The 27,613-nt window shown below is 47.5% G+C and overlaps 1 protein-coding gene across 5 annotated transcripts in view; it reads right to left on the reverse strand.

Moving 5' to 3' along the window:
- CRACR2B (calcium release activated channel regulator 2B) overlaps window positions 1–27,613 on the reverse strand; it is a 50,276-nt gene continuing 22,663 nt past the window's right edge. For 3 of the 5 annotated variants that reach the window (XM_076344257.1, XM_076344255.1, XM_076344254.1), the window contains exons 3-18: window positions 27,391–27,502; window positions 24,407–24,578; window positions 22,054–22,200; window positions 21,656–21,746; window positions 21,427–21,519; window positions 18,285–18,472; window positions 17,520–17,591; window positions 17,041–17,095; window positions 12,769–12,848; window positions 9,525–9,819; window positions 9,204–9,345; window positions 8,888–8,969; window positions 6,270–6,384; window positions 4,492–4,599; window positions 3,686–3,762; window positions 1–2,656 (exon numbers count right to left, since the gene is read on the reverse strand). In XM_076344257.1, coding sequence (XP_076200372.1) covers window positions 2,572–2,656; window positions 3,686–3,762; window positions 4,492–4,599; window positions 6,270–6,384; window positions 8,888–8,969; window positions 9,204–9,345; window positions 9,525–9,819; window positions 12,769–12,848; window positions 17,041–17,095; window positions 17,520–17,591; window positions 18,285–18,472; window positions 21,427–21,519; window positions 21,656–21,746; window positions 22,054–22,200; window positions 24,407–24,578; window positions 27,391–27,502 — 1,914 coding nt within the window. In that variant the 3' untranslated portion in view covers window positions 1–2,571. Of the gene's footprint in view, window positions 2,657–3,685; window positions 3,763–4,400; window positions 4,600–6,269; window positions 6,385–8,887; window positions 8,970–9,203; window positions 9,346–9,524; window positions 9,820–12,768; window positions 12,849–17,040; window positions 17,096–17,519; window positions 17,592–18,284; window positions 18,473–21,426; window positions 21,520–21,655; window positions 21,747–22,053; window positions 22,201–24,406; window positions 24,579–27,390; window positions 27,503–27,613 lie in introns of all 5 variants that reach the window. The other 2 variants (XM_076344256.1, XM_076344258.1) reach the window with 2 other exon arrangements.

A 27,613-nucleotide genomic window follows, 5' to 3' on the forward strand; every position in this document is an offset into this window, starting at 1 on the left:
CTGACCAACTCTCTCCCTACTTACAAACCTCCCGTTTGGACTACCATGGGGGACAGGCTTCTCAGCACTTCCTGAGCAGTGAGAAGGGGAGATCACACTACAATCAGCGACTGAAGAAGGGAGGATAAATCTCCTGCAGTGCCTGAAAAAAATCTCTCAACCATTTGTAAGGCAGCATTTCTTTATTGCCTGTACTCTGCTTGCACACTAAGAAAACATGCTTAAGGTTGTACATAAAAAAAACCCCACGTGGTAGTTCTTGCTGTTGCAATATGACAGCACTGATAAAGGTAATACATATACTGGCCTGTATTTGTGTGTCAGCTGTATTTCACACTTTTGTCTTTCATGTGCTCTGTACACAGTGTGGGAGGTGCACGTTCAGACCACGTTAGCAAACTGGCTATTGCTCTCTTCCTTCTGCAGCAACTTCCCAAATCCTGCTGCTGCAGGTAAGTAAATGTTAGCATTACTGATGTGCCCCGACCAAAGATGCCAGTTCTTAGTCAGTGCCACTCCTTATTAACCTGCAACTGGAGCACGATGCAGAGGAATCATTGACAGCAGCTCCCCCAACTCAGGTAGTGGGTTTTACGTGTTCAACAGGTGATAATGTCTGTGCTCCTTCATGCCCACATTAGCTAGAAAGCCATGTCTGTGTTCAGATTACAGGTGCTTTCTGAAAAGAAAGGATTTCCCTTCCCAAACATTGTTTCTTGCAAACACAAGCAGTTCCACCAGCAGCACTGCTGGCATTACTCTGGACTCCACACGAGCTGCCCTGGTTCCTTCTAGACCTCTTCTAACTTTCCGATTCCCAGTCTCTGGAAGGCGTTACTGCAGTTAAACACAGCGTGAACCACAGCCAGCCAGCAGTAAGGACTGAGCAGGAGCTTATTACTTTTAGCTATTCATTTTAGTCAGGAATCCTGCTCTTCCGGAGAAAAACTTCCTCTTTCCTATCAGGAGTAAAGGGCACTGGGAGGAACCATGGAAATTCTTTGTAACACTGATGGGCTGTAGGTGACTCAGAGCACTTTTCCTGCATGGGATATTCCCAGAGAAATCTCTGCAATAAACAGACATTCAGAGTAATCGCCTTATACCAACAGAGGAAAGACAGTGGACAAATACAGGCTTTCCCTATGCTGCAAGGCTGGGAGGACTGCTTCACAGCTGCAGTATCACATCTTGCACCTAAAATGTCAGTCACATACAGAAACAGGCTCAAAGAAGAAAGGGAACAGGGTGTTACAAAAAAAGCTCACTTAGTCCCACAAGGCTTTAAGAGCAACTGAGCTACAAAACAGAAAGCATCACACACCAGAGAACACCAGGGGCTTCATGCCCAGGCACAGCAGCAGCTATGCCGAGAGGCGCACTTTTGGGGCCAGTTCCTACCTCAGCCCGCACCTCCCCTTGCCCTGCTTTGCCCCACTTCTTAGTGACAAGAAGGTCCCTTCCCAATGGGAACAGGTTCAGTCCTGCTCTTTCTCAGGCCCTTCACCAGGAAAGTGAGGTTATTGCACAAGGTCACCGCAAGAGAAAAAGCTTCACTAGGTATGTTTCACACAGGCAGCTGCCTTGTGCTTCCAGCCCAGGTACATTTGAAAGCACTAAGGTCAGGCTAGCAGGGTGGGATCTTTCAGTACTGCAGATAAGTCAGTTCCTAGTTGCTGGAGATTTTTCAGGAAAGGATAAGAGAATGGGAGGAAACAGGCAGCATTCAGCCTTAAAAACGGGCTATATATGGCCCCTCTAGTATGTACAGCACAGCTCCTGCAACGGGTTATGAATCAGCAGCACATGCCAGCACCTGCGAGTCCCAGGGCAACTGCTCTGTGTTCTGTAAACAGTAAGAGAGGGACAGTGACAAGTTCCATTAGGGTACAAAGTGAAGAAAGCCATCGGGATGACTCATTTTATCAGTTCATACTATATCCACATATGGAATCAGTTAACTACAATATTGGCAAGTCAAACCAAATTTCGCAGTAAATACAGGGCCTGATCCAGATCTTACAGGAACTGATGGAGGTTTTCCTGCTTACCACAGCAGGCTTTCAGCTGGGCTCTGCTGTTACAGAACCAAGAGGAGATGCTGCTCTTTGAGATGGATGGATCACTACCTAGAGCTAGCCCAAATTTAAAATAATTTCTTTCTCTCTTACACTAAAATTCTATTTAACACAGCACCCACTGTGTCCTCCACTCTCTGCTGCTAGGCCACTTTTTGGCCAGAAAGGAAAGGAAAAAGACTTCATCCTTTCACAGGGAAGCAACATCTCCAGACAGAACGCACAGTTTGTGCTATTAGCCAAGACCAGTCGAATTCCCCCAAAGTAGAGGCCTCCAGAGACCAGCGCTGCGTGCAGAGGTGGGAAATGGGACAATGCAGATCATATGCACATTTTGGCCTGATTTAATGCCTTGAAATTCCCAGATGGGGAAAAGCTGCAGCTTCCCCAAGTTTCTGCAGAGCTGATACCATCAGATTCGGCTTGCTCAAAAGGAACCCCAGCTTCATGAAACAGTGTTGGCACATGTCCCTTGCTGACACATTGATGTGCCTTATGTGCAGCACCCTTTCCTCCTGCTGACATCTTCCAGCTGCAGGGCATTCTCCCTCTGCCTGTCTTCTTGTGCTGTCAGCAACCTGGAACAAGCAGCACAGATCAAGAACACAACCTGGTTACTGAGATCTTCCTGCCGAGGCATTTGGCTCTGCCCTTTGCTCCCCATCAGCCAGGGACATTTAGGATTGTAAAAAATGACTGGCCCAAAGACTGGGCTTCTCTGGAAGCTGGGCTAGATAAACCACACAGAGAAAATGAGCATGAATTTCCAGGGAACAGAGAAAGAAACTGGACACATACAAAAGTGGACAGCATGTCAGAGTACCAGGCTGGGGCGTGAGTGGTCTGTGCCTTATTCCCAAGCTCCCACATTAATGGCAGAATCCCAGGCTGTTTGCTTCACCTGTCTAGGCCATCTCAGGCAGCAGCATGGTAATAAAGCATGCTGAAGGCACATGCTATGGGAGATGCGATTTACCTAGCTAGTAAGTATATCATCCTAGCTAATGAACAGCTAGGTCCTGCTGTGAATTTAACAGAAATGATGCAGCAGGAGGTGAAGGGATAAAAGAAAACGAAAGGATATTTTTCTTGCAAGATTTCAAAGACTTTTTTCAAAACTACTTGCTTTTTTAAAAACTAAAAATCTTAGAACAAACTTCTTTCAGCCTTACAAAGTGTCTTATCTCCCTTTAAAAATATTGCCACCAAAATATCACATTCTGTATAATGCTTAATAAGATAAGGAAGAAAAAACCCTTAGAGATGCATGCAGACTTCAAACTAAAAATGCCAACTTAAAATCTGGGATAGTACACAAGGTTTTTGTGATGAAATATTCAAATTAAACTCCCAATCTTTCAACAGCCAGCTTTGCTAGATGAAGCTTTGCATGCAGTAACATCTGGTTTACACTTGGTGCTTTTCAGGCACAGAAGACAAGGACCTGGAGTCAGGGGAAAGAGCACATTGCGCTCCAGGTCTTTTTTGTGACATGGCAGAAAGTCAGTCTCTGACAGCCCCCTCTTCTTGCCCATTCCCCAGGAGAGCCTACACCAATCACCTAGAGCTGGGGAAATATCCTAGGGTGACTGTTCCTGTTCACTGACCTGGCCATGTGCAGCATGGGCTCCATGATGTTATAGCCAGTCATCGCGCTGCACTCGTAGAAGACAGCCTTGTATTCCTGCCAGAGAGCACAGCAAGCACCCATGTTGGCTGCCAGCTCTTCCCCACCATTCACCCACATCCCTGGGAGCTGGCCCAGCAGAGAAATTGGGGCCAGGAGGGTGCCTGTTACCGCCCTGCTGGGGCGCACACCCTGCTCACCAACCCAGGAAAAGGAGATGCTTTTTCAGCATTGGGGGCCGAGCCAGTGTGTCTGAAAGGGAACACTGAGGGAGTTATTTGGGAAGAGAAAACATCTGCCCAGGGTACTTGGGTTCCCTTACCTTTGTGTTGCAGAGTCCAGAAGATGGGGAACACCTCTGAAACCCTGCCGCCCCCGCCACCCAGGGGCCAAGGTACCAGTGGGCATGCAGACATAGGGAGTGAGGAAGGAGGCAGGATGATTTTGCAGAGCATGCATTAGGGGAGTTCTCAAATGGGAAAACAGCCATGCATGCTCCCCTCAGAAAGACAGCATCACTGTAAGGAGGCATCAAGCCTCAAGAGAAATACACGAGCATGCCTCAAGGGCCATTGTCTGCCACATGCTGGCCAACACCTCATCCTCCCTGGTACCAGAGGGAACTCGGTACATGTCTGCATTGGAGAAACAGGGGGCGGGGGGGGGGGGGGGGGGGAAGAGGGAAGGTACCATACTGGGAAATGGCTCCAAGAAGGGCTTCCTGCCAGCCAGGCTGCCCTGCTCACAGCTGCAGAGCAGGTCGAGCAGCAGAGCAGAGAGTCACACCTTCGCCAGCCTTTCCCCCTCCACCTTGGGCACATTCTGGGTCTCCCTCTGTGCAGCATCCATTTTATTTCCAAGCAAAAAGACCACAGCTCCATCCTCGATACCTTCCTGAAAAAGAAACAGAGTAAAGCACCCTAGAGACTCAGCTGAGAGAGGGAAATATCTTGGAGCAGATCCTGTTCCAGCTCATGCAAATAAGACCTTCAGTGGCAGCAGGATCAGGCCCTTTAGCTCATTAAAGGGCCATTCCTCAAATAGCCCCAGGGATTTGTGGAAGGAAGCTTAAACTATGGGAATGTATTTCAAATGTTTGGTATGTACAGCTGGGATGCTGAGAGAGGGGAGACAGGACATAAGTTCCTCTCTGGGAAATAATAAGCCTAAAGAAAAGCAGTTTGCCCCATAGACTGTTCGGAATTTAAGTTCAGGCAGAGCTGCTTATTAAGTTCAATAATTTTTGTGTGTATGTATGTGTGGTACTATTCGTCTGATGTGCTGTCCTAAACTCAACCATCCCTTGCTGAAAATCCACTGGCCAAGCAAGCTAAGCAACTTTCAACTCTTGTGTAGGGTCTCTGTAGGAACTGTTATTCCTAGGTGATTCCTGGAGCCCATTACCTTTGGTAAAACTTCCTCTAGTTCACTGGCTCACTAGAACATCACCAGAGTTAAGGACTGCAGAGTGGGGCTCCAAGTTATTTCCAAACTTGACCGCCCTGGATGACTTACAGTACCTGAACAGCTTCAAAGCAAGATAAATACTAAGATGGGGAAAGGAAAAGAGATATTATTAAAAGTTACAGATTTCAGGTGCTTTGATTTTCTGTGTGCTCAGTTTAACCTTCCTGAAAGGAGCCTGATTTTCAGAGGCTGGTTAGTTTTAAAAATCTTAACATTTGATCTTTTAGAGTCCAAAGAAATAGCTAAGTGGGGTTTGTTTTTTCCCCCAACAGGCCTGTGGAAGTTAATAATATTAGAAACCTCCAACCTATGCTTATTCATTTCACTTAGATCCTGGTTTTTGAGACTCGGCACAATCAAAACAAAACCACCCTTGACAATTTCCCTTCAGCTTTGAGTCATCTACACACAACTTATTTAAATTATACAGACAGGTATTTTTGTCTCCGCTAGCAGATACAAGCCACAGATGAATGCTTTTATTGAGGGTTTGGAAATAAAAAGCAGGGGGGCAGACTACAGTGTTAATACACAGTCACCAAATAAAGAGAAAAAAAAAACCTGTTAAGGTTGAAGCAAATGAGGAAAAAAAAATGTTACTAATATTTCAGTCTCATCTAGAAATCTCAAAGGAGAGTCAGGATGAGATCGTGCAAAGCGCTGTGCATGCATGCTGCAGGTCTGAGCCTAAACACACCAGGGCTGTCTTCCTCTCCTGTGCATAGGCAGGACACCAGATCTCCTTGCCTGAGCACAGGTGCGATATGACCATGTTTAGGAGATGTTGCCAATGCACATGGGCTGCTTCCAAACACACACTACTCTTTCGGCAGGTGCCACCATCTTCTCCTAGAAACAGCCCTCCCTCATTTAATGGGCTACCACTGGCTTTGGTGTCTTCAACAAGAAGCCCCTGGTCCCAAACTGACTACTACAGGCAGTACCCATAGCATCTGCTCTGGTAAGTCATCTTCCCACGGTCAATAGGACCTCCTGGGGCACTGGCGAACGTCGCTCCCAAACAGACTGTTGGAGCTGGTCTGGAGCAAGGCAGCGGCAGCACCACCAGCATTAGAGAGCTGAGGCCCCGCTCTCACCTGGACACTGCTCATCCAGTTCCTCACTGCCGTGAAGGAGCACTCGGCTGTAATGTCATACATCACCAGAATCCCATCCGCCTTCCGGAAATACTGCTTGGTAATGCTCCGAAACCTGAGCCCAAATGAAACCAAAGGCACCCTCAGAACCACAGCTGTGTAATGACAAGAAACAGAATGGGATTATCTGTCTTTTAGTGCAGGCTCTCTGCAAGGCCTGGCAGTCCCTGTGCATGAGATAGTGTCCCTTGGGGCTGGTGTGTACAGACTGGTGACAGACAGGTCAGATCCTCGCACCTTTGAGGCAGGCCAGGCAGCCATGGGTAAGCAGGAGTCTTTCCAAACACATGGTGCTGAGAAAGCAGGAAGGAGTACCTTTGCAGGTTAGACCTTTGGAGGTCAGGAGGAAAGAAAGAGAAGAATCTGTTTAGGTGGGATAGGAAAAGGTAACTGCCTATATAAAAGGAAATGGATGGAAAAAACATGACCTTTCTCTAGGTTCTGCAAGAATCTGCAGACTAAGCTGTACCACAGTATAAACTAGGCATGCATAATGTCTGCCCCAGTGCTGCCAAAACAGCAATTAAGATCTCAGCATCAATACTGTTTCCAGTTTTGAATCTATAAAGCAATGCCATCATACATAAAATCAGCAGTTAGACACAATTTCCAGGAGAAACTCCCACCAGACATCTACTTTGTCCTGTGGGTACCAGTTAGAACCACAGACTTGTATTTTGGGAATAAATTAAAAAAAAAAAAAAAAAAACCACAAACAAAAAAACACAAACCACCACCAAAAACCACATGAAATCTGTAAGCAGTTTGTGACAGGGCCATGATATAACCACATTGATTGCAAACTGATGGAATTAAATGCAACACAAGTACTGAGATCGCACTGGAGAGCTCTGTATTTCAGCCCTGCACAGGATAACAAGCTCTCCCATTCTATTAAGAGCCAAGAAAACCTACAGCAAGTAGTGACCCTCCTGAAGTCTTCAGATGATTGCCTGAAGCCTGTTCTTTCTCACTACAATAAGGGCATGACATTCTGACAAACTACCCAACTGAGAAAGCACAGACCCTGTCTTCGCCAGTTGAGGTACACCTCTGGATCTACAGGACAGGCTAGATTCTCCAGAAGAAACATCAAATGTAGCGTGCAACGGTGTCAGGGAAGTCACCAAGGAGTTCTCCTTGCACACTCCAAGAGGTTCCTCTATCTCTTCCATAGGATATTCACAGTTGGATACCTCCAGTTAGAAGTAATTAATATTTCTCTAGAAGTAAGAAAAGCTTTTGCTTCTTCCCAGGTCTCCTATTCAGTATCAGCACTGAGCCAAGTTCTCTCTTGCAAGTACATGTCTAAGACCTGCTAATGCTGCAAAGGTCCTTCTTCAGAGGCAATATCTTGAATTTGGCCTCTGATGCAATCTGGCCTCAGTAAATTGTCACGCTTCATGTCATAACAACTCCCCTTACTGCTCAGCTTCAGCACTGAAATAACCACAGGAGTCCCCTCAAAATCATTATTTCTTCAGCATGAAGCTTGATTTTGGAAGAAATAGTTTGCTTTTCAGTAGATACTCCTACTTAGTACATTCCCACGAGGTCTGCATGGTCTACCTGACTGAGGTAGACAGCATCATTACTCTGTTGGCACAGCTCAGGATTATAATATTCTGATGACCTCAGCTGCCTCCTGAAGGCCTTATTTTTGCCAGGCTCTTGAGGTTAACAGCCCCCTTGAAATAGCTTTTCATCTTCAGCTTCTAAGTGCATCCTAAATAAAGTCTAATTTACATGAAGGTAGTGGTGAGCCTACATCTCTAGTAGCAGATGAGGGTCAAGTGTGTCCTCTACTACTCTGATCCTCACCAACAGTGCTGGTAACATCTAGTGATGGCCCATGCTTTTGAAACTAGAGGCCTTCAAATGGGGAACCTGTATTCACTGTCACAAAAAACTACACTGCCCCTCTACCAAGGATTATCACTTCCATGAGTCTATCAGCAGAAGGGACAGTGGAAGGGGCCAATAGCCTCACTGACAGAGTCCAGCAGGGTAGTTCAATTCGGCTGGCTTTGTCTGAATCAGATCTGGAAAGGTTCACACGCTCCTTTCCACCCTCTGAATAGCAAGTAGTGGTGAGCAGCTGGGGACAGCAGTAGCACAACTGAATCTGAGAACAGGTTGTCCATCCAGAGCCTTTGTTTCTATCTTAATCTGCAGCCCTGTCCTGGAGCTTTTCCCAGAAGCAGGCTGATGCAGAAGAGCTTTGAGGGCTAGAGGGGCTTCAACCCCCATACCGTAGAGTGATTTATGGATGGACTACCTGAAGCCACAAGCATGCAGGTCAGACATATGGAAAACTACTTTTCCGTCAACCCTCAGAGTGATCTCCCCGGGCCCCGCTTTGCAGCCACAGCTTCTAGAAATCTCCAAAACAGACCTTTGCTACAGGTTCAGCACTGGAATAGCTGCTGCAACCTCTCTGGTCCTTCTGAAGTTAACAATTTTCCCAGAGACAGAAACCAGGTGCACACACTCTTTCCCTTTCCTCCTGTTTCCTACACTGAGCCTGGCAGTAGGGCATCCTCACAGAAATTGCTTACCTTTCTTGTCCAGCTGTATCCCACAGCTGTAAGGCAACCTGGGTGTTATCCACCATTAGACTCTTCACCTGGTAATCGACACCTGTCAGGAAGGTAACAATGAACATAAGATAGGATGGGGAGAGAGCAGCTTGCCATTGCAAAGCCAATGGCCAAGATCAACACTGTTTAGTTCAGGGAAATTGTAAGATTGATTCAAAATTGGGTGAGGGACCATCCTTACCTTTAGTTGGGCTAAAATACAGGCAAAAAGCATATGTCCAGGCTGATTTTCCCACCCTTCTTAGCCAGATGAGTCAGGAACCCTATTACTTACCGATGGTTGCATTGAGCTCAGCCAAGAACCTGCCATAGCAGAAGCGGTGGATGAAGGAACTCTTCCCAACGCCAGAGTTCCCTACAAACACCACTTTAAAGATGCGGTCTGGGGAACAGCTGGCTGGTTCCAGTGCCTGGAGCTACAATAGAAGAAAGGGATGCAGTTTTGAGAAGCCCAGCTGCAGACTGTGCTTTGATTTAGGCACTGGATCCCTGCATTATAAACCTATGGAACTGGAGTTAGATGGGAGGAGAGTCAGAAACCCTCAAGTCCCTGGTAGCAGGTGTTTGAGGAAGAACCCCAAGTAATTAGACTCACCCTGGTTTCGGTGCCAACAGGCTGACCTCTAGGAGACAATGGAGCATCATCTAATCCATCTGCATTTTTTCTACAGTCAGCATCACCCTTCAAAGTCATCTTCAACCACTCGGCATCTGCTGCCAATAACCATCTCTCCTTGTCTCTGCTCTTCTCTCCGAAGTTTGTGCTGCCTCCTTCTCCTGTCTTCAGCCATGTCCCATTGCCTGGGAAGTATTTACAGTTCTTTCTGTTGGGTTCTTCCACTGCCACATCCACCGGGAAGGTGAAGGGAAGGTCCGCAGAGGCCAGTTGTCTGTATTAAAGCCCACAGGCACCACAAACGGGGGAGGGGGGGGGTGGGGGGGGTGAGAATAGGAGGTTGCAAATTGCCAAAACAACCAGTGCGATCCAATTAGTGCATATGCAACGCTTGCAGGAACTCTACTTCATACATACACTCCCCATACTCCCTGTGACTAAGGCATCAGCCACACCCCTAGGGAAAGAGAGACAGCTCACCTGAGCTATGCTGTACTCATACGTTCCGACATTATTTCATTAATTTTAATAAAAATTCCCACCTTCCAGATTTTTCAAGGATTCTTTGCCTCCCACTTCCCCCAGTACTGAAAAATGAGGCAAAGCATACAAAGGTGGCAACAGGAAAAACATTTAAAAAAAAAAAAAGTGCAACAACCCCCCCTCTATTTTTGTTACCAAATACAACACAAAAAGAAGTAACAAAAGTTTTGAGGTTAGTGAAAAGGGTTTTGACTGCAAGTAGTAGGGTGAGGGCTGGCTGATTGTCCTTGGGAGGCTGCATGCAGTGGGCATGCATGTTACTGCCCTCTGCTGAAGGCACACAGCCATGCTCCAGGAAACCAGCCCATCACTTCCAAACACTGCTGTAGCAAAGTCTTACTGAGTTCAGACAGCAGAAACCTGCCACAGGTGTGCAAATTGCAGTGAGCATGCTCACACCAGGGCCACTTCGCCTGGTGTTGGCTCTGCTCTGGCCTGCATCCACACCTGGCCCTAGGTAAGGAAGCCAGGACCCGAAAGATGTTTGTTTTATAAAGCTTCCAACCAGCCATGCTGCACTCTCAACGGCCAGAAATCCCCAGGACCCCTGCCCAAGCTGTAGTAGTAGGGAATAGGTGTTGCACTGACTGTGCCTACACAAGAGCAGGCTGATGCACTTTGTTCATTGGGGATAGAGCTGACATGGTAAGTGGAGGAACAGTCTTCAGAAGAACAGTTAGAATAACCAGTTTAAACTATTGGCATCATTGCTGAGGAGCAAGGCAGCATCTTAGCTCTGCCTTGGCTTTCCACGGTTAAAGAACTAGACGAAGGGAGTGAGAAGGCTTAGAACTCAAAGGGCTTTATCCACCACAGGTATCTCCATTGCTTTCACTGGCCACCAGATTGCATGTGGAAGCAAATTAGACAGACCAGAGGCTTACTACAGTCAATCTCTTCAGAAACAGCACATCCCACCTCTCTCTGCAACATTTTTCTCTTGCTACTAGTGCAGGAGTCAAGGCAACAACTCTCCTCTCTCACTCCTGTAAGTACACCTCATCAGGGCTGCAAAATTCACCTGCTGCCATGCCTACACTTTTCCCATGAAAGGGAGCTCACATTCTGTTTGTCCTCCATGCATCTGCCCCAAATGCCAGCCCAGAGCCAGGCCAGCTGAAACCTCTCCCCATGGAAAATAGACACATCCTCCCAGGCTCAGGGGGACAGCCCTCATCTCCCAGGGCTGGCAGGAGTCATGGCAATGAGGGGCTGAGACTCAAAAGCCCCTTCGGGGGGGGGGGGGGGGGGGGGAGGGCAGGGGGGAGGGACAAACATAAAACTTTGTGAACAGTGACTCCAGATCTAATGGATTTTATTCATGTTTCTCAAGCAATGTAGTGTGATGCAGCACTGGGACAGAGACAGGACCAACAAATACTTCTCCCCTTCTCACATCACCCTCACTGCCAGAATTCTCCACCTGTTAAGCCTTTCCGGTGGGTTTACACCAGCAGTAGCTAGCAGGATCTTTGCAAGAAATAGCTGGGGGGGAGGATAGGAGAACTTCATTATCTGATCCCACGGATAGCATGTCTGCCAGTCACACAGCCATGAAAGACCTCTGCCTCAGACCCATCCAAGCAACCTCTCAGCCTGGGCTCAAGAATCAGCCCTGCTCCACCTAGTTTTCCATCAGTCCATGAGCCCAGGAGCCTGAAGCTCAATTCTTAAATGCCATTACCAGAACTGCAGGCATTAAGGGTGAGTTGAAGCTGGAAGAAACTCTGAGCCTAGACCTATGTCTCTGGTTGGCACCAGGAGAAACTGGGAAGCAGTAGAACCTTCTGCAGAGACCTGGTAGGAAACAGGGAAGAGTGCCACCTTTAAAACCTGCTTGGGGCCAGCAGTTGCAGGGGAGATCCAGCTTCAAGCCGGGTCAGGGCTGGGCTGGCCTCTCCCGCCTCTCAGAGGAGTCAGGCTTTTGGCCAATATTAGTGTGCTGGTCACACAACTCATTCACAAGGGCTGATGCTTAATGCCAGCACAGTTCAGGCAAGCATGCAGACATGGGTATTGAAGCCACTGTACAGCCTCCATGTAGTGTGGGGGGCAAGGCCTTGGCCACACAGACATGTTCACCTGCCCTGGCTGAAGGGGAGGCCTGGTGTGCCAGGTGAGCATCTGCAGGTGTGGAGGGAGATGGGCAGGATGAACCCACCTGGAGCTGGGCCCTCTCCTTGGAGCTTTCAGCTGCCAGAGAGAACACAAGCCTTGTGCAACTCCTGCCCTCTCCCATGCCCCAGGGATATGGGCTCTGGCATGAGGTGCCAGTGGACAGGATTTCTGCCTGAGGAGGAACTGGCACACTTGGGAGATGATCCAGTCATTTTATCGGAGCTGCCTGACTCGGTCAGAGGCAGCCTTCATGACCTCCATCCCATGAACTCTCATAGCTTCTGATGGCATTTAGGTTTGCTCACCCATTGCTGCATGTAGAAGCAGCCCAGAGGAGGGCCCACAGCCCGCTGTGGAAATTAGCTAACAGCATCCTCAGCTTCACGCTGAGCCAACACCACCCGATGCCAAGAGGCAGCTAGAGCCACAGTCAAGCTGCACCCCCCCCATGCTCCCAAACCCAGCCAGCACCAAGGTGGGAGAACTAGACACAGGTTGACTGACAGGGTACTTCAGCGGGCACAGACTGACACCACAAACACAACACAGACACCCATCTAACCGTTTGACTGGCTTGTCGTCCAGCAGGTAACTGCCTAGCACTGACCCTTTCTTCAACAGAGGCTTTTTGCTCTGAGGCGCCTGGAAGTTGAAAAAAGAAGGGATGAAGAATGCGATTAGGACCCAGGCACCTGACCAGCCCCAGTTTGACCACTTGCCACCGCCACAGACCGCTTCAGAGAAGCAAGTCTGGAGCCCTTGCAACCCCGCACCATGCAGTGGTAGTGCCCCACCAGCAGGCTTGAACAGAGGTGAGCACAGGGCTTGCTTTTCTCAGTTCAGCTCGTTTAACTCATGGAAGAAGGCATCACTGATGCTGCTTTCCCCTTTGCAACAAAATCCATCAAAAATGGTGGTGCCCCAAACTGAACTCTTCCTCTAGCCAGCCAGAGCTTTCATTTCTGTGGCTTGTTCTCCACTTGGTCTCACAGCTGAATCTCTCTTTCCCCACCTGCCTTTTTATTATGCTGATGTTTTGTGGGACAGAACAATTGCCCTTTCCTCAGAAAGCACTAGTACCCCTCCTCCACCAGTACTCACCCAGACCTGCACATGCACCATAGGAAAGAAAGGAGACTGCTCTGCAAAGGGCAATGTACATGCTCTGCCTTACATAAATGTCCCTCTCCATGCTTTCCTCTGACTTACCTCAGACTACACACTTCCTACAGTCAGTGTTTACCAGCTCCCCAGAGAAGGAGAAAGCAGGACAACTCCTCTCACAACCCTCTTCCCCCCATACAGTAGCTTTGTCATCCCCAACAGAGTCAAAGATGAGCAACTTGCCCATGATCACACAAGAAAAGCTGTGGCAGAGAGAGGATTGACCTGCCAGCTCCCCCAAATGCCATGCTAAAGCCTAGCCCCCCCTTACCCCCAAACGGACTGGCTAACTGCTCTGGCTACGCACACAAAACACAAAGTGAGAGACAGCATGGCAAGGTGCCCACTGCCTCGGTGCTGGGGGAAAGGGAGATGTGCTTGCTCTGTAAGTCTGGAGATTTCTGACATGTACTCACAAGTTATTTCTGGGGGTAAAGGTGGGGAAAGAAGAGTTTGCAGCCTGCCAGATCTGCCTCTGGCAGCAGTTTTGAACTGACCAAACACCTGCAGGCAGCTCTGGACAGGCCTTCCTTCATGCTGCCCACAGCCCAGGGGAGGACTATGAAGATTATTTCTTCAATAACCCCTGGCTTATTTTAAAAGGCAAAAAATTAAGAAGGTGCTCTGTTGGCCAGAACTCCCAGGACACCTTTACCGCAATGCAATCCAACAAAAGGAGACACTCTGGACTCTACAGAGGACCTCACACAACTAGGAACTTTGGGGGGGCGGGGGGGGGGAACCCAAAACATTTTTTACATATAAAACTGGTGTTCAAGAGAAGCTCCAGCCACAGAAACAATCCAGCACTGCGAGGCTCACAACTGTAGAACACCTATCTTCCAAGGCAAAGGACACTCAAGTACATAATGACCCTTCGGTCAACACTGATATCAGGCTGTGGTTCAGCCAACCAGTGGTTCTCCAGTGGGGATGGAGGAGCAAGTTTTCAGGGTTTGAGCAGGTTCACTCAAGGGCACTCTCTAGACACGCAGAAACAAGGAAATCATGTTACAGCCCACTGGAGCTGAGTCACAACCTTCAAGTCACCTGTGAAGCAAAGGGACTCCCAGGCAATCTGCTATGGCACCACCCTACCTGGAGAGGAAACAGCCTGCAGAGTACATACCTGGGTAAGAAAGGAGAAACAACGGGACATGTTTTGCCATTGGTTCTGCTATGCTTTATTGGCCTGCCAGGTTTGTGCAACATTTGGCTTTTCACCGGGATGGTAAAGGGACAGACGCGACATCACAGCTGTACAACACACGATGGCAAGGATTCTACAACAACAGCACATGTACAAGCATTTTGGATGGGAAAGATTCTGGTTTATCAATGGGATAGGAAAAATTCTGGTTTATCAGTGAAATACAAATATGTGTCTAATGTAGTCAAAGTCCCAAAACACTCTTCATGATGAGCAGACATGAAATTTGCTCTGTCAACATACAGCATGCAAGCATAACTCCATAGCCAGATGGGTCGTGGGTGTGAAACTGAACCTGCAACCCCTGGGTCTTAAAAGCACCCAGCAGTGGTTTGCACACAGGCAGAAATAGCCACACATTGCTACCTGTGACCTAGCCACCTGGGCAAAATGGTGTTCCACACTGCCATGAGGCCAGGGTCTGCCCACTGGCAAGGCCAGAAACTCTTATGAAGAGCAAGGTATTAAGCTGGGCACTGAGAAGTACAAAGGAGCAGCGGCTGGGTTGCTATCAGCTGCGTACAGCCCAACTCCTCCTTCCAACCACTTAAAAATCTTTGCTATGAAAGAACCACTGTTCATCACACCTTCATTTCACAGAAATAACACAACTTTTCCCAGCACTGACAGAGGGTATTAAGGCCTTGGGTTTCTTTTTGGCCTGTAAAAGCATTGATAGTCTCTGGCAGAGAGAGTGTCACACACTGGGGATCCCCATCAGAAGGCTGGACTCTCCTTTTTGCTGCTGCAGCGAAGTATTGCTATTTTCTCTCCCCCTTAGAGTGGGACAGGCTGGACAGCAGATCTTCTGCAGATGTATGACAATAGCAGCATCTCTGCAATCCCTTGGAGCCCTGCTTTCCTGCAGACTGAAACGAGAGTGGCCAACAAGATGTCCTGTCTGACAAAGGAAAAAACCTTACTCCAGTAAAGGCTTCATCTGCCCAGCATGACACAGCCTTGCCAGATGAGCCATGGTGGTAGGAGGAGTTCACCCTGCTGCCCCATCCCTACTGCCAGCACAGGGAGAAGGGAGAAAGCAGCTCCTCTGTACTATGACTCTCTCTGCTAGGCTCTCTCTTAGGTCCACCTGCAACTGTCATGTTTCAGAGCAGCCCTGAGCAGGTCCTAGCAGGTGAAAAGGAGAGGAGAATAGAGAAGTGGACAAGCTTTGCACACGCAGAGGTACATACCTGAACCGTGGTCTCCGCAGGCCACCCGCCCCACCCACAGGAATGCAGAAGCTGATGAAGCACTACACATGGAAAGAGGAGAACAAACCATTTTCTTTGCCTGCTTGCACTGGACTCTGCTACAGAGTGACTGTGTTTATTACTTCTCCAAGAGGGAGCAGGAAGCTCTGGTGCACACACACATACTTAGCAGCTTTAAAAATGGAGGGCGGGAGGGGGGGGAGAAAAAAAAAAAATCTTCTTTCAGATTTCAGAAACACACACACAAAGCCACACACCTCACCTCCATCCAAAACAGTTACTGAAGTTGTTTTACACAACTGCTGCTCCACTTGGAGAACTCCAACCTCTCCCCCAGCAGTGCATCTCGTCCCCTATCTGGGCACGATCCCTGTGCTTCCTTCCACATTCCCTTACACACCAGCCAGAAAGTCTCTCTCAGCCTGCCACTGCCTGTCCTCACTGCAAGGCAGCTACTTCCAGATTTTCAAGTGGGGCATGGTGGCAGAGCAGGCAAAGACACATGGTGGCAGGGATGGATCCAAGAAGAGCACAGAGCAGCCTTGCCAGTGACATTTGGGAACACAAGGCTTTTTCATGAAAAAATAATAAGAATTAAAAATAGGTCACATATTCGTACTTATCTTGGAGACTGGGAAAGGCCAGAAATGGAGTTGACTGTTCCAGATATCAAAGAGGCCCCCTGCTTCCTCCTAGCCCTCTGACACAAGGCTCACTACTGCACCTCCACCCCAGAAGAGTTCACAGGAATGGAGAGCTGCCCCAGAAGAACATCTGAAAACATCTCCTACAAACTCAAGGGTCAGAGAAACTCCAAAACCTTCCCATACCCCTCCACCCCTAGTCAGCTGGCAGCACATCTGGGAATCCATCTTCTTCCTCACCACCCAGCTCCAGGGATGCATCCAGCTTCACTCCCCTCCTTGCATGTGCCCAGTGCCTGTCACAATGCACAGACCCCACATGCACAGCAGGCAGCACCTACTGCAACCCTGCCCGGGGCTGCATGACAATCACAAGCTAATGCGCCTTGGGTTAAACCCAGGCAGTTGGCAACAGCAACCAGCAGAGCTTGTCTCCAGGACAGGCAGAGAGGTGCTGTGAAGTCTGTATTAAGCACCACACCAGGCCTTGTGCGCTCAGGTCATTGTTCCCCGTGGAAGTGACAGGCCCCCGAGTGGCGACAGCAACAGCAGCAGATGAAAGGAGGGTGGCTGGGAATTAGGATTTTCTTTCTTAGACTAACCAGCTTCTTGGCTTCAAAAGCGTCTCGCTCATCTCGAAGTTTCTTGTTCATCTCTCTGCTCCAAAGGAAGACACAGGAGAGACACTATGAATCACTTATCAAAAATGGAGTAAAGACCAACATTTGAAAGCTAGAACACAAAGGGAGCTTGGGACACAGATAGAGATGTTATTTATTGCCAGACACGTTGGGATTTCCATGTATCCCAGCTCAGGTAATGGGCTCCACATGGTCCCCTTAGCCAGCGGGAAAGACTAAATTCCTTCAGTGGAGGGATTACTTGGTGAAATAACACAGCCTGTACTCTGCCAGAGCTGGCCAGATTGCACAACTCTGTCTGGACCTAGAAAAACAAGCAGTGTTTGAGCACTGCTTGAATACACTCCCATAGCTTTCTGTGGGAGAAACGAGCACAGTGCTGAAACCTCAGCCCCTTACATGCACAAGAGCTCAGCATTTCCCCCCAGCCTTTTTCTTACCTGAGGAGCTCCAGCTGCCGAAGGAGGCTTTGTTTCTCTTTCTGCATGTTCTTGGAGACTCTAAATACATCCCTGGGCAAAGGGGATTTTAAAAGGGGAAATAAGTCAATGGGAGAGGAAATACAAAGATCCCTTTTTCAGGGGCACTCATGGTATTCTCAAAGATAAGGGCCTGCCCTATGCTAGGAGGATTCAGAGGAAGCAGCACTGCTGCAGAAGCTGGGATGGCTGGGTTGTACCCCAGCTCTCCCGCTCTCCTCCAACATGAGGACAGGCAACCCATTGTCTCCTTTCACACTCCAGTTTTCTCAGCTGTTAGAGATGGGAAGGATGCTCGCTGCCATCTGGATCTGAAACATCCCAACGTTTTAGCTAAGTATTATTAGATTAAGCCCAGAAACAGGAACACAAGTGATTAGAAGAGGATCTGTAGGAACTTTATAGAGGTGATGGTGAACTGGAAAATATATGGAGGAGAAGCCTCCTTTAGGCTGAGGAACATCTGTATTTTTTACAGTGCTTTTCTAGCCAAATATCAATTAACATACTCATTTCCCACTAAAGGCAGGTGGGACCTAGCAGTATCACTCCCTGTTTAGGCCCATAAGACCCCTAGGATGTTACTTCTTTTCCTCAAGAAGAGACAGGCAATCCTCTGATGAGACCAAGGCTTCTAATTGGAGATCCTTACTCTTAACTACTTGCCCACCCTTCCTTCCCTGCCTGGGTCCCTGTCCTGACACCCCCTTCCCTCCCCATCCCCACCTGTCCTTCTGCTCTTGCTCAAGCTGATCCTCTTTCTGGAGCTTCTGTAATTGCCCCTTCACAGCCTCCAGCTCCCATTTGCTTTTCTCCAGCTCTTCCAGCAGGTTTTCATTCAGGTGCCGAAGCCTTTCATTCTGCACGCGGGTCTCCAGCTGCTCTGAGTTCAGGGACCGTAGCTGATGTTCCAGCTGCAATGGGAGAGGAGGAGGAGGGGTTAAACACAGAGAGGAAGGGTTTTGTGCTACAATCATGCCTGTAAAAACAGGCTGAAAAAGCAGATGTAAACAATGAGGCAGAAGGGAGGTAAACATAACTTAGGTGTACAGGACCACCAGTGGCACTGAGAAGGTGAACTGGAAGCAATTATTTCTCATCATGCCAGCACAGGGGAGCAAGCAATGCAATTAGTCATGCATAGCTGAGGAAGCGCTTCAGGCAGCGTGAGGAGCTTGCTGCTATCAGGCATTGTAGAAATCAGAGTGCAAATGAGGGTCAAAGGAGGACTGGAAAAATTTGGGCGGAAGCAGGGGTGTGTCTGTCGGGACTTATTAAGCACAGTTGTTGAAATGCATCCTCTAGTTTGGGGGCTTCCTGAGCCCATGGCAGCTGAAAGGGGGATATATTGAGGTGCTAGGGGCATCTCACACTACACCTGGAAAGTCAAGTGATTGGGTGGTCTCCTGTTGGAGACAGGACCTCGGGCTAGAGATGTTGTTTAAATGCCACTGGGGCACAGCTGCACTCTAGGCAGCACAAGACTCCAGCACAACTAACAGGCATGATTTGGGAAGTTTAAAGCCTGCTGTCATGTACTCAGCCAGTGATGTGATTCCTCACAAATGGCTGGTGTAGTCTGGGAAAGAGTCAAAGACAGATGCAGCAAACCTGCCCATCTCAGATGACAAGTAGGGCATCGCAAGAAGGATCATACTGACACTTCAGTATCTAGCCAGCCATACCAGCTAACCAGGGCCCTCTGCTGAAGCTGGTGCTATGCAGAAACTGTGGTACCCATCTGAGAACTTACAGCCCCCAAATAAAATTATACAATCCATGCTTGCAACCAGAGAGGAGCACCAGGAACCAGTTCTGACCAGCGTAGTAGGTGGCAGAGTCAGCCTCCACATTTATACCTTCAGCTTGCCTTTTCTCTCAGCCTACCTTCTCCCCTTCTCAAAGGGCAAGTAAAGCAGCACACTGTGGCACAAGATAAAGTGCTTTTTCCTTGCTACCCTGCTCTCTGCCAGCACACATGTGCAACAGTCGTGAGCAGGAGTGAACAGAGCTGACCTTTCCTAGGTTCCTTGAAACACAAACCCCACATCTCCCCGCTGACGTTACAAGCACAAGCCACACCCAGCTTTGTCTGGAGACTTCCAGTCCTTTGGACATCAGGAAAAATTTGGGCATGACCACATATGCTGAGCAGTGGAGTTGAGACTAAGAAACAGCAATCCCAGCCCACAGCTTTTGGATCTTTCAATAAGCCAGGGGACAGGCTTTAAGTAAAGCACCTGTCCCTCCCTAAGGAATCTCTATCACACACAACTCTCCTGTTTATGTTGTCTGTACTTGGAAGCGATACCGTAGAATAGCACGATCACAATACCGGTCCTACACCACAAGGGGGACCTCATTATCCACATAACTCGGAGGCTTGTACTAAGCTAAGAGCACCGGAAATGTCCATTCGAGTAAGACTAAGTGTCCATGTAGCCCAGTACTCTGCCTTGACCCATAGCAAGAGGAGATGCTACCTAGGAAGAGCATGCCTGGACATCTAACTATGGTCCATTCCCCTCATACACCCCCAGCATCTATGGTCCCTGGACTAGGAATGTTAGAGGCCACATCCCTGACTATTCCTCCTTTTAATAAACATTTACAAGCCTGTTGTCTATTTGTTTGTCCAATCCGTTTTTGAACTGCTAATACTGCCTGCCTCCTGCAGCAAAACATCCAGAAGTTCACTAATCTCTGTGTAAAGAATTACATTCTTCTAAATCAAATTCATACTGGTCTCACTGAGTGTCCCTCACCTCTGCTGTTGCAGGATTTAGGGAGTAACAGTTCTATGTGGACCTTATCCACCACCTTCCTGAGTCCATAAAGCTCACTTATATCTTCCCTCAGCCTCCTCCTCTCCAAAATCAAGTCTAAGCTTTCCTAGTTTCTCTTCCTAAGGCAGATGCTCCATTTCCTTAATCATATTAGTCATATTAATCATTTATCATATCATATTATTACTTCATACTCAAGAAGTACACAGTGGAGTTAGAGGAGACCAGAACTGCACACACCAGTTGAGGCACATCAAGGGTGTGCACAGCAGGAAAATGACGTCCTCTATCTTATTCTCAATATCCTTCCTGATGGCACCTAAGTTTTGCTGGCTTTTCCAGCTGCTGCACAATGAGCTGATGATTTCAGAGAAGCACCATTTCATCCACATCACAGCTAGGTATCCAACTTGGATACTCCCAGTCACCAGCATCTTACAGGTACCTCCCATGATTTGTTTCTGTGGGGGTCACGTCTCAGTTCTTCAGACAAAAAGGAAAAAGATATCCAGAATGGACCATCCCATACAAATGTCCATGCCAGGGATGGCAGGCTAAAGGAAAGTTTCTGCTTTGATCTTTCCTGTGACAGATTAATCAGTATGTCATTAGGTGCTGAAATGCACATATACAGTACGTACAGCTCTAAGTGTCACAGAACTGTTCACTCTGGGTTATTCTGGAGCAGCCAGAAAACATAAACTAGGGAAATTTGGCTCTTTAATGCCCGTACACAGCTTTCTTACACACCACAAAAGGCTCCAAACTCACAACTTCCAAATTTTTACCCCATCTTCCTTGCCAAATAATTATTGTACAACTGATAGGAAGGTTGTGCCAAGAGAAAACAAAGCAGATAAGAAAATGCGTGGAGAAAACATTCACAGGAAGACATTACAGTTGACAATCACTTGACAAACCACTTCAACATCTTCAGAGACAGGAGAGAACTAGACTAGCTAGTACCAGACTAGCTAGTACCAACCCTCAGCAGACGAAAACCATTCTCAGTGAGAAAAGGTCTTAGCAGAAAGACAGTAGAAGGGGACGTGTTTCTTTAGGAAGGATTTGGGTCCTGTTACCTTCTTCTGGCGGTAGAGGATTTTCTCCAGCTCCTGCTCTTTGCTGCGCAGTTCCTTCTGGAGCAGGTTACTCCTGTCATGTCTCAGTGCTTCCTGCAGAGGTAAAGATACACAGCTATGTGTTGTGATAGAACACCCAGCACGGTAAGAGCTGTTCCTTGGCCAGGAGAGCCACCACCTCTGCTTCAGACCAGAGAAAGTTTGACTTCAGCCAAGAGAGATGAGGTACCTGGCAGATCAGCCTCTCCCTTTCTGCTTTGATCTGTTGCTCCATTTCTTCATAAAGGCACCTGACTTCTCGGTCGTGGTCTGTCTCCTTCCTACAAAAGGCAGGGTGCACACAGGTCAGGAGAGAGAAAGAGAATACAGAAAGAAAACAGGAGAGGGAGGGTGGAAACACATTCCCACTAACAGCTGTGTAGCATTGAGTGGGATTTTAACCAGACCAAATGTTATGGGTGGGCACTGATGCAAAACAAACCCATGGGGATCAGATCAAGTTAAAGAGTAATTTTATTACAGCAAGAAAAATCTCTGCGTCCTGTAACCCAGTCTCTCCTTGCATTTGAGGCAGCATCCAAGCATCAGCTGGTTCCTGACAGCAAACGGCCATGATGTTCTCCTTACCGCTTCAATGCCTGTTCCATAGACTCCTTCTCGTGATTCACCTCCCTTATGTATGATGAAACACGCAACAGAAACTCTTCAAAATTGGATAAGAGCTCCGGACGCTCCTTTCGTAGCCGAGCCCAGAGCTCCCGAACCTCATGCGGACTGGAGCAAGCATACAAGAGGGAAGGAAAGTAAATGAGTTTCTGTGTCATCTTATGGACTGTTATTCCAAATCCAACATGCACTCAGGACAGACAAACTGCCCTTCTCCTGTGATGACCTCCATTACACCATCATAGCAAAGATGGGAGTTGGACAGTGACAGAGCATGCATGTGGAGTGAGACCTACTGCAAGGTTAAAATAAAGGAAGTCATCTAAAAGCGGAAAAGTCTAGGAAGCAAACCTGGAATGATTATTTTTCAAGTATTCAGCAATAATACATTTGGTGTCTAAACTAAGACTCGGAGAGATGAACATTCAGCACATTTGCTGTGAGCTATGGTCAAGCAGCAAACCGTTACAGCCCAGGGATTTTAGCACACATCACACAGGTGTTGTTCTCGTACCAGGACTGTACTGGTGGATGCTACTGTCCTTGTAATTTATTTATTTTACAAGTTTGGAAACTGAGGCACAAACAAAAGAAGCAAATTGCCCAGGTGTCACATCAGGATAATAATGGAGAAAGACCTAGAAACCCAAAGTCTTCTTTTTCTGAACCTGCAATAATGATTACACTGTTCCAGCATTTAATTCATTGCAACTTGAACATAGCACTTATAAACTTACTCTTTCCCAAAGAGTCTTATAAGCCTGCAGATATCACTTCATGCTTCTTTTTGGAGAAGAGCTTTTTATTATTATTTTTAATTTTTTTAAAAATCCATTAAGTACTTTGGAGGAACTGCCTTGAAATGTACAGAATAATCATACCTAACGATATTATCCAAATAGGTATTTTTCTTTGTCTATGTATTTGTCTCCCTTAATAGTCTTTGTGAAAAAAACAAATGAAAAACCAACCAAAAAGCCCTTGATTCCTCCTGCCACCATTGCATGATAGCCTCCTTTTTCTGTCCCAAGTTGAAAAAGTTACTAGCACTTCATCAAAACTTTGTGTTTTAGGTAACAGAACATATTGAGTCCCATTAATAAACAAAGCCATTTCTTTCTAGCAAAACCAGTGAAGATAGTTCAGATTCCTGCTCCAACCCCAATTAGCTTCTGCTTTATATTATTTCTTTACAACAGCTGGCTTGGCAGAAGAGCATGACATGACTGAACTCATTGCATAAAACTGCAAGTAAGTGGTCAAAATAAAACACAGGATAATTCCACTTTAAGACTTGATGCTTCTCAAAGCAGAGTTATAAACAGCAGAGGCTATTTTTCCAGAACAGCAATATGGCCTTTCACAGAGTCATTCCATTATTTGAGGCATAACAGCTTTCCAGAATTTTTCAGGCCAGGAGAAGTTGTTTAGCATTAAAAGAAACATGCAGGTGCTTCACATCACAATGCAAGTGAGACAAAAAAATCTGTTTCATAACAGATGCAGCTCTGAAAGCAGCAAACTCCTTCACTCTTAGCTTCTGTCTCCAATCCTGTCCATCTCCTGCCCCTACCTGGGCTGCTCCCTGCAAATTGGCAGCACTGTTGGACTACGATGCCTGAAAAAAAGGGCTGCCACAGATGCTGTTGGGCACCCCAGCCCCAGCAGATGTGCATCAGTAAGAACCAGTTATGCATAATGCTTCACTTGGGAAGGCCCTAAAAAAGAAGGCTGGATGACACTGGGGCCAGCAGACTCTACTGGGGCCACATGCAAGGGCATTAATATCAAATTTCAAGGCTCAGGTGAGCATCCCTTGCCCAGTTTAGCCTTTCACACTCTTCAAGATCAGCACAGTCCCAAACAGCCCCTTGAGCACAGATCTTGTCACAGAGACTCTTAGAACTAAGATTGACTGAACATATGTGAACAGTCACCCACCATTTTGGAACAGACAGCACACTCATCCTCCTTACCTTGTCTAACCCTCACATGCTTTTCATTTGCTGCGTGCAGATGGGCTTCCACGCCACCAACTGCTAAATTTTACAGCTGTGGTATGAACTCTAGTTTGGGAAACTCTTTGTGAAAAGTACTGCACTAAAAGCAATTGTAAACTGATGAGAAAACCCAGACTTCACTGCATTTGTTACCAAACATATGAAAACCCAAGACAGCAGTACAGAAAGCCCAAGCAGTGCTTCAGAGAGCAAGCAGCTCAGTTCACCTCTTTGGTCTTTGCTGGTACTTTGAAGTTTTGGTATTGCAAGATCAAAACAGGATAGAAGTAATGCCATGCAACTCCCCTGCTTACTCTTCAAACATGTGGGCTGCTCCGAGTTGCTTCATCATAGAACAGAATCGTTTCTCTTCATCATCATCTGCCGGGTCCAAGTCATCCGACCAGCCTGACTCAAAGGTCTCCTCGTGTCTGGAGCGATCCATTCTCCCAGCCCCTTGACAAAATTCAATCCCTATTAACTTTCCTGGTGGAAGGAGAAGGGAAGAACGATAATAAAGAAAGTCAAATGAGATGTCATTTAATAAGCTGCTATTTAAATGGCAGCCTGACAGAGCTCCATAAGAAGCTGCCTGCACGCTGCTGGTATAGAATACAGCTCCTCATCAGTAAAGAGCCTCCTTTCTGACATCCTGAGTGATGTCAGTGTCCAGTCTGCAATGCTGGGACTGAAACTGGCTCCCAGCCCAACAACAGGCTGTTAGGGCTCTGCTCACATCTGCGTGAAGATGATCTACCACCCATGGCCTTGGATTCTCAGCATGTGAAGCATGCGGCATTAGGTCACTTCACTCCCATGGAGCGGCGCTGTGGGTTCAGTTGCCAATGATCCCAACAAGCTCCCTCTGGGACTGCAAGCCCGGCACTGAATAGCACCTTGCCTCAGTTCCCCAGCTTACAAAAAGTGAGGAGGAGCTTATTACCCTTTCCTTCTCATGTGCTACATCTGTTCTGATTCAAGTGCTATGGGACAAGGCCTGCCTCTTGCTAGGATTGTATAGTGTCTGAACAAAAGGCACTTACCCTCTGAACACCCCCTCCTGCCCCATCCCACGTACAGACGGCTTCCAGCTATCTGGATCCTGTTTCATGCTGAGACACTAATGCCATGAGAACTTCATGCTATGCAAGGCATGTGACAAATACTGGTGCTGGGAACAAATTCTTCTCAAAGAAACAAATAAAGTGATCCTATCCAAAACACAGGCCCCCATCCTGTATACAGAGGTCAGACCTCCATTAGCAGCTACTCTTCCTTTCCAAAACATACCTGCTTGGTTTAAAAGGCAGAAGTGACATCCCAACTATAGGGCCAGGAGCCAAGGATGTTCAGAGCTCAGATGAGAACATGAAGCTGCTCTAAGGGGAAAAATATCCACTATTTCTGTACCTCAAGTCACTTAACTCAACCACTTCTTAGCTCTGTATGTCCAGAACCTAGCTGCTTCTCTCCCGCTCTTAAAATGTTCTGTAAAAAAAAGCTTGCAGTGTGGAGATATACGCCCTACTCAGCTTAAAACCAGAGGCTTGGACAGTTAATTAAGGAGATGGGCTTAGATTAGGCACTTTTAGATTTAGGCACTCTGCTTTAAAGAAAGAGTCATTATCTCTCATTATCTCTCTTTTACAGCTGGGAAAATGAGAATGGTAGAGAATGATTTGAAGATTGTTTTGACATCCTAGAAGGATCTCAGATTGCTTTAAATTTAACATTTTAAACATATTCTCTTCTGTCAGTTGTGCAGCTGCACCCTGTAACCTCTCAGAGGCCATGCAAGGAGCCCTCTCAAGAAGCAGAGTTGATTGCAGCTTGAACCGCTTCCCTTGATTTCCCCCCTGGACGCTCCAGAAGACAGCAATGTGCCAGGCCAAACTCTTGAGTTGGGGCAAAGTCTGAAAAGGATTTTCAATGAAGCCAGACACAAAGAGCAGCCATAAAGAAAAGAAATGCAGAAATGAAATGTTTTGCCGAGACTGGAGCAAGGAGCCAGGCTACCAACACAGGGTGGTACCTTACAACTGGTGGCTGACACAAAGAGAAATCTTGACTACCTCTGCCAGCAATGGCACTGAGGCAGGTACCCTCATGATGTCCATCTATGGCTATGGCTGTGACAAACTCCTCAAACAATGAAACTTGGGAATAACCAAGTCATAACACAGAGGGCACTGTGGATGCCAAGGTGCCCAAATGGCACCCATTCACCTTCTACACAGCACAGGGCAGGAAAGCCTATGTTCCTGAGATGACTCTTGTTTCTGGCAAGGGGAGCAGAACCAGCCAACGAGGCTTCACCCCCACAGGCAGGGACACAAGGCAGAAACAGGCAGAGTCAGCAGGCACTCAACGGGTTAACACATTCCCAGAACAGGCTGGCCCAAGACACAGCTTTCCATGTTTATTCCGAGGAAATTTTTACAGCTTCTCCTTTCAGGGCTGGCTGTTTCTGGCCATTCAAATTGAGGCACTGAAAAGACCCCAAGTTTCTCCAAGTTGTGAGAAAGCCATGAAGCAACCATAGTCTGAGCAATCAGGGCACCACAACTCAAGAGCCTCCTCAATCACTTCTGAAAATCCTAGACCACCTGTGTTCACTTGCTTTGACCTGATCCCATTAACACACCTACATGTCCAAGGAAGGGGCTAACAGGGTGCAGATTTTCTGAGAGCTTACAACCAGCTAAGGCAAGTAAGCACCCACAGCAAGGTTATTAGTGCCATGGTCAGTCCTCCTCCTTAACACCTCTTGCACTGCTTGTGCTGCTGGATGATGACTCTGGTATAGGATTAGCATTCTCCTAGGGTTTGGAAAAGGCAACAGCAAGAGGAAAACAAAAGTTCATTTGCCAGTGTGCTAGCCTACTAACAGGACTCCTACTAATATCCTTGAACAGCACTGCATTAAACCAGCTGGGCACAGTTGCCAAGAGGCATATTTCTGTCCCCTCATCCAACGAGGGTCCTTATCCAGATGAACAACTGTGGATCAATCACATGGCCAGATACAGGCTGCAGTATGTACCATCTCCAGCAGGAGATGTTCAGAAGCTGCCTCTACCATGTAAGCAGGTAACAGTTGTGGAAGAAGGCAACACAAAGCCTCAGGAAGGGGGATAGCAGTATTGCACACACACCTTCTCCAATGATATTCACATAAGCAGGGGGCATTGCCCTGCATAGCAGCTTCAGCAAAACCACTGAACTTTCCTTCTTACCAACATAAAACATCATGTCACAGGTGGGCTTTTTCCTTCCTCTGCCTCTGTGCAGTCCTTACCTAGTCCCATGCTGAACTCCACAGGCGTCAGGAATCCATTATTGTTCTGTTCCAAACTGTCAAAAACAGTCTCCAGCTGTTCAAGGGTTAGGGGGAGTTCACTTTGGAGCTGCTGCAGAGACAAAAGAATGAACAAAATTAAGACATGACTGAAGTCTTCCCTGTGACTAGCTCCTGTCCCTGCTGTCCTCAGCTTTGGCCCACAGCGATGTGCCCTTCCTTT

This window comes from Aptenodytes patagonicus, chromosome 7 (assembly GCF_965638725.1).
Source record: "Aptenodytes patagonicus chromosome 7, bAptPat1.pri.cur, whole genome shotgun sequence".
NCBI lineage: Eukaryota > Metazoa > Chordata > Aves > Sphenisciformes > Spheniscidae > Aptenodytes > Aptenodytes patagonicus.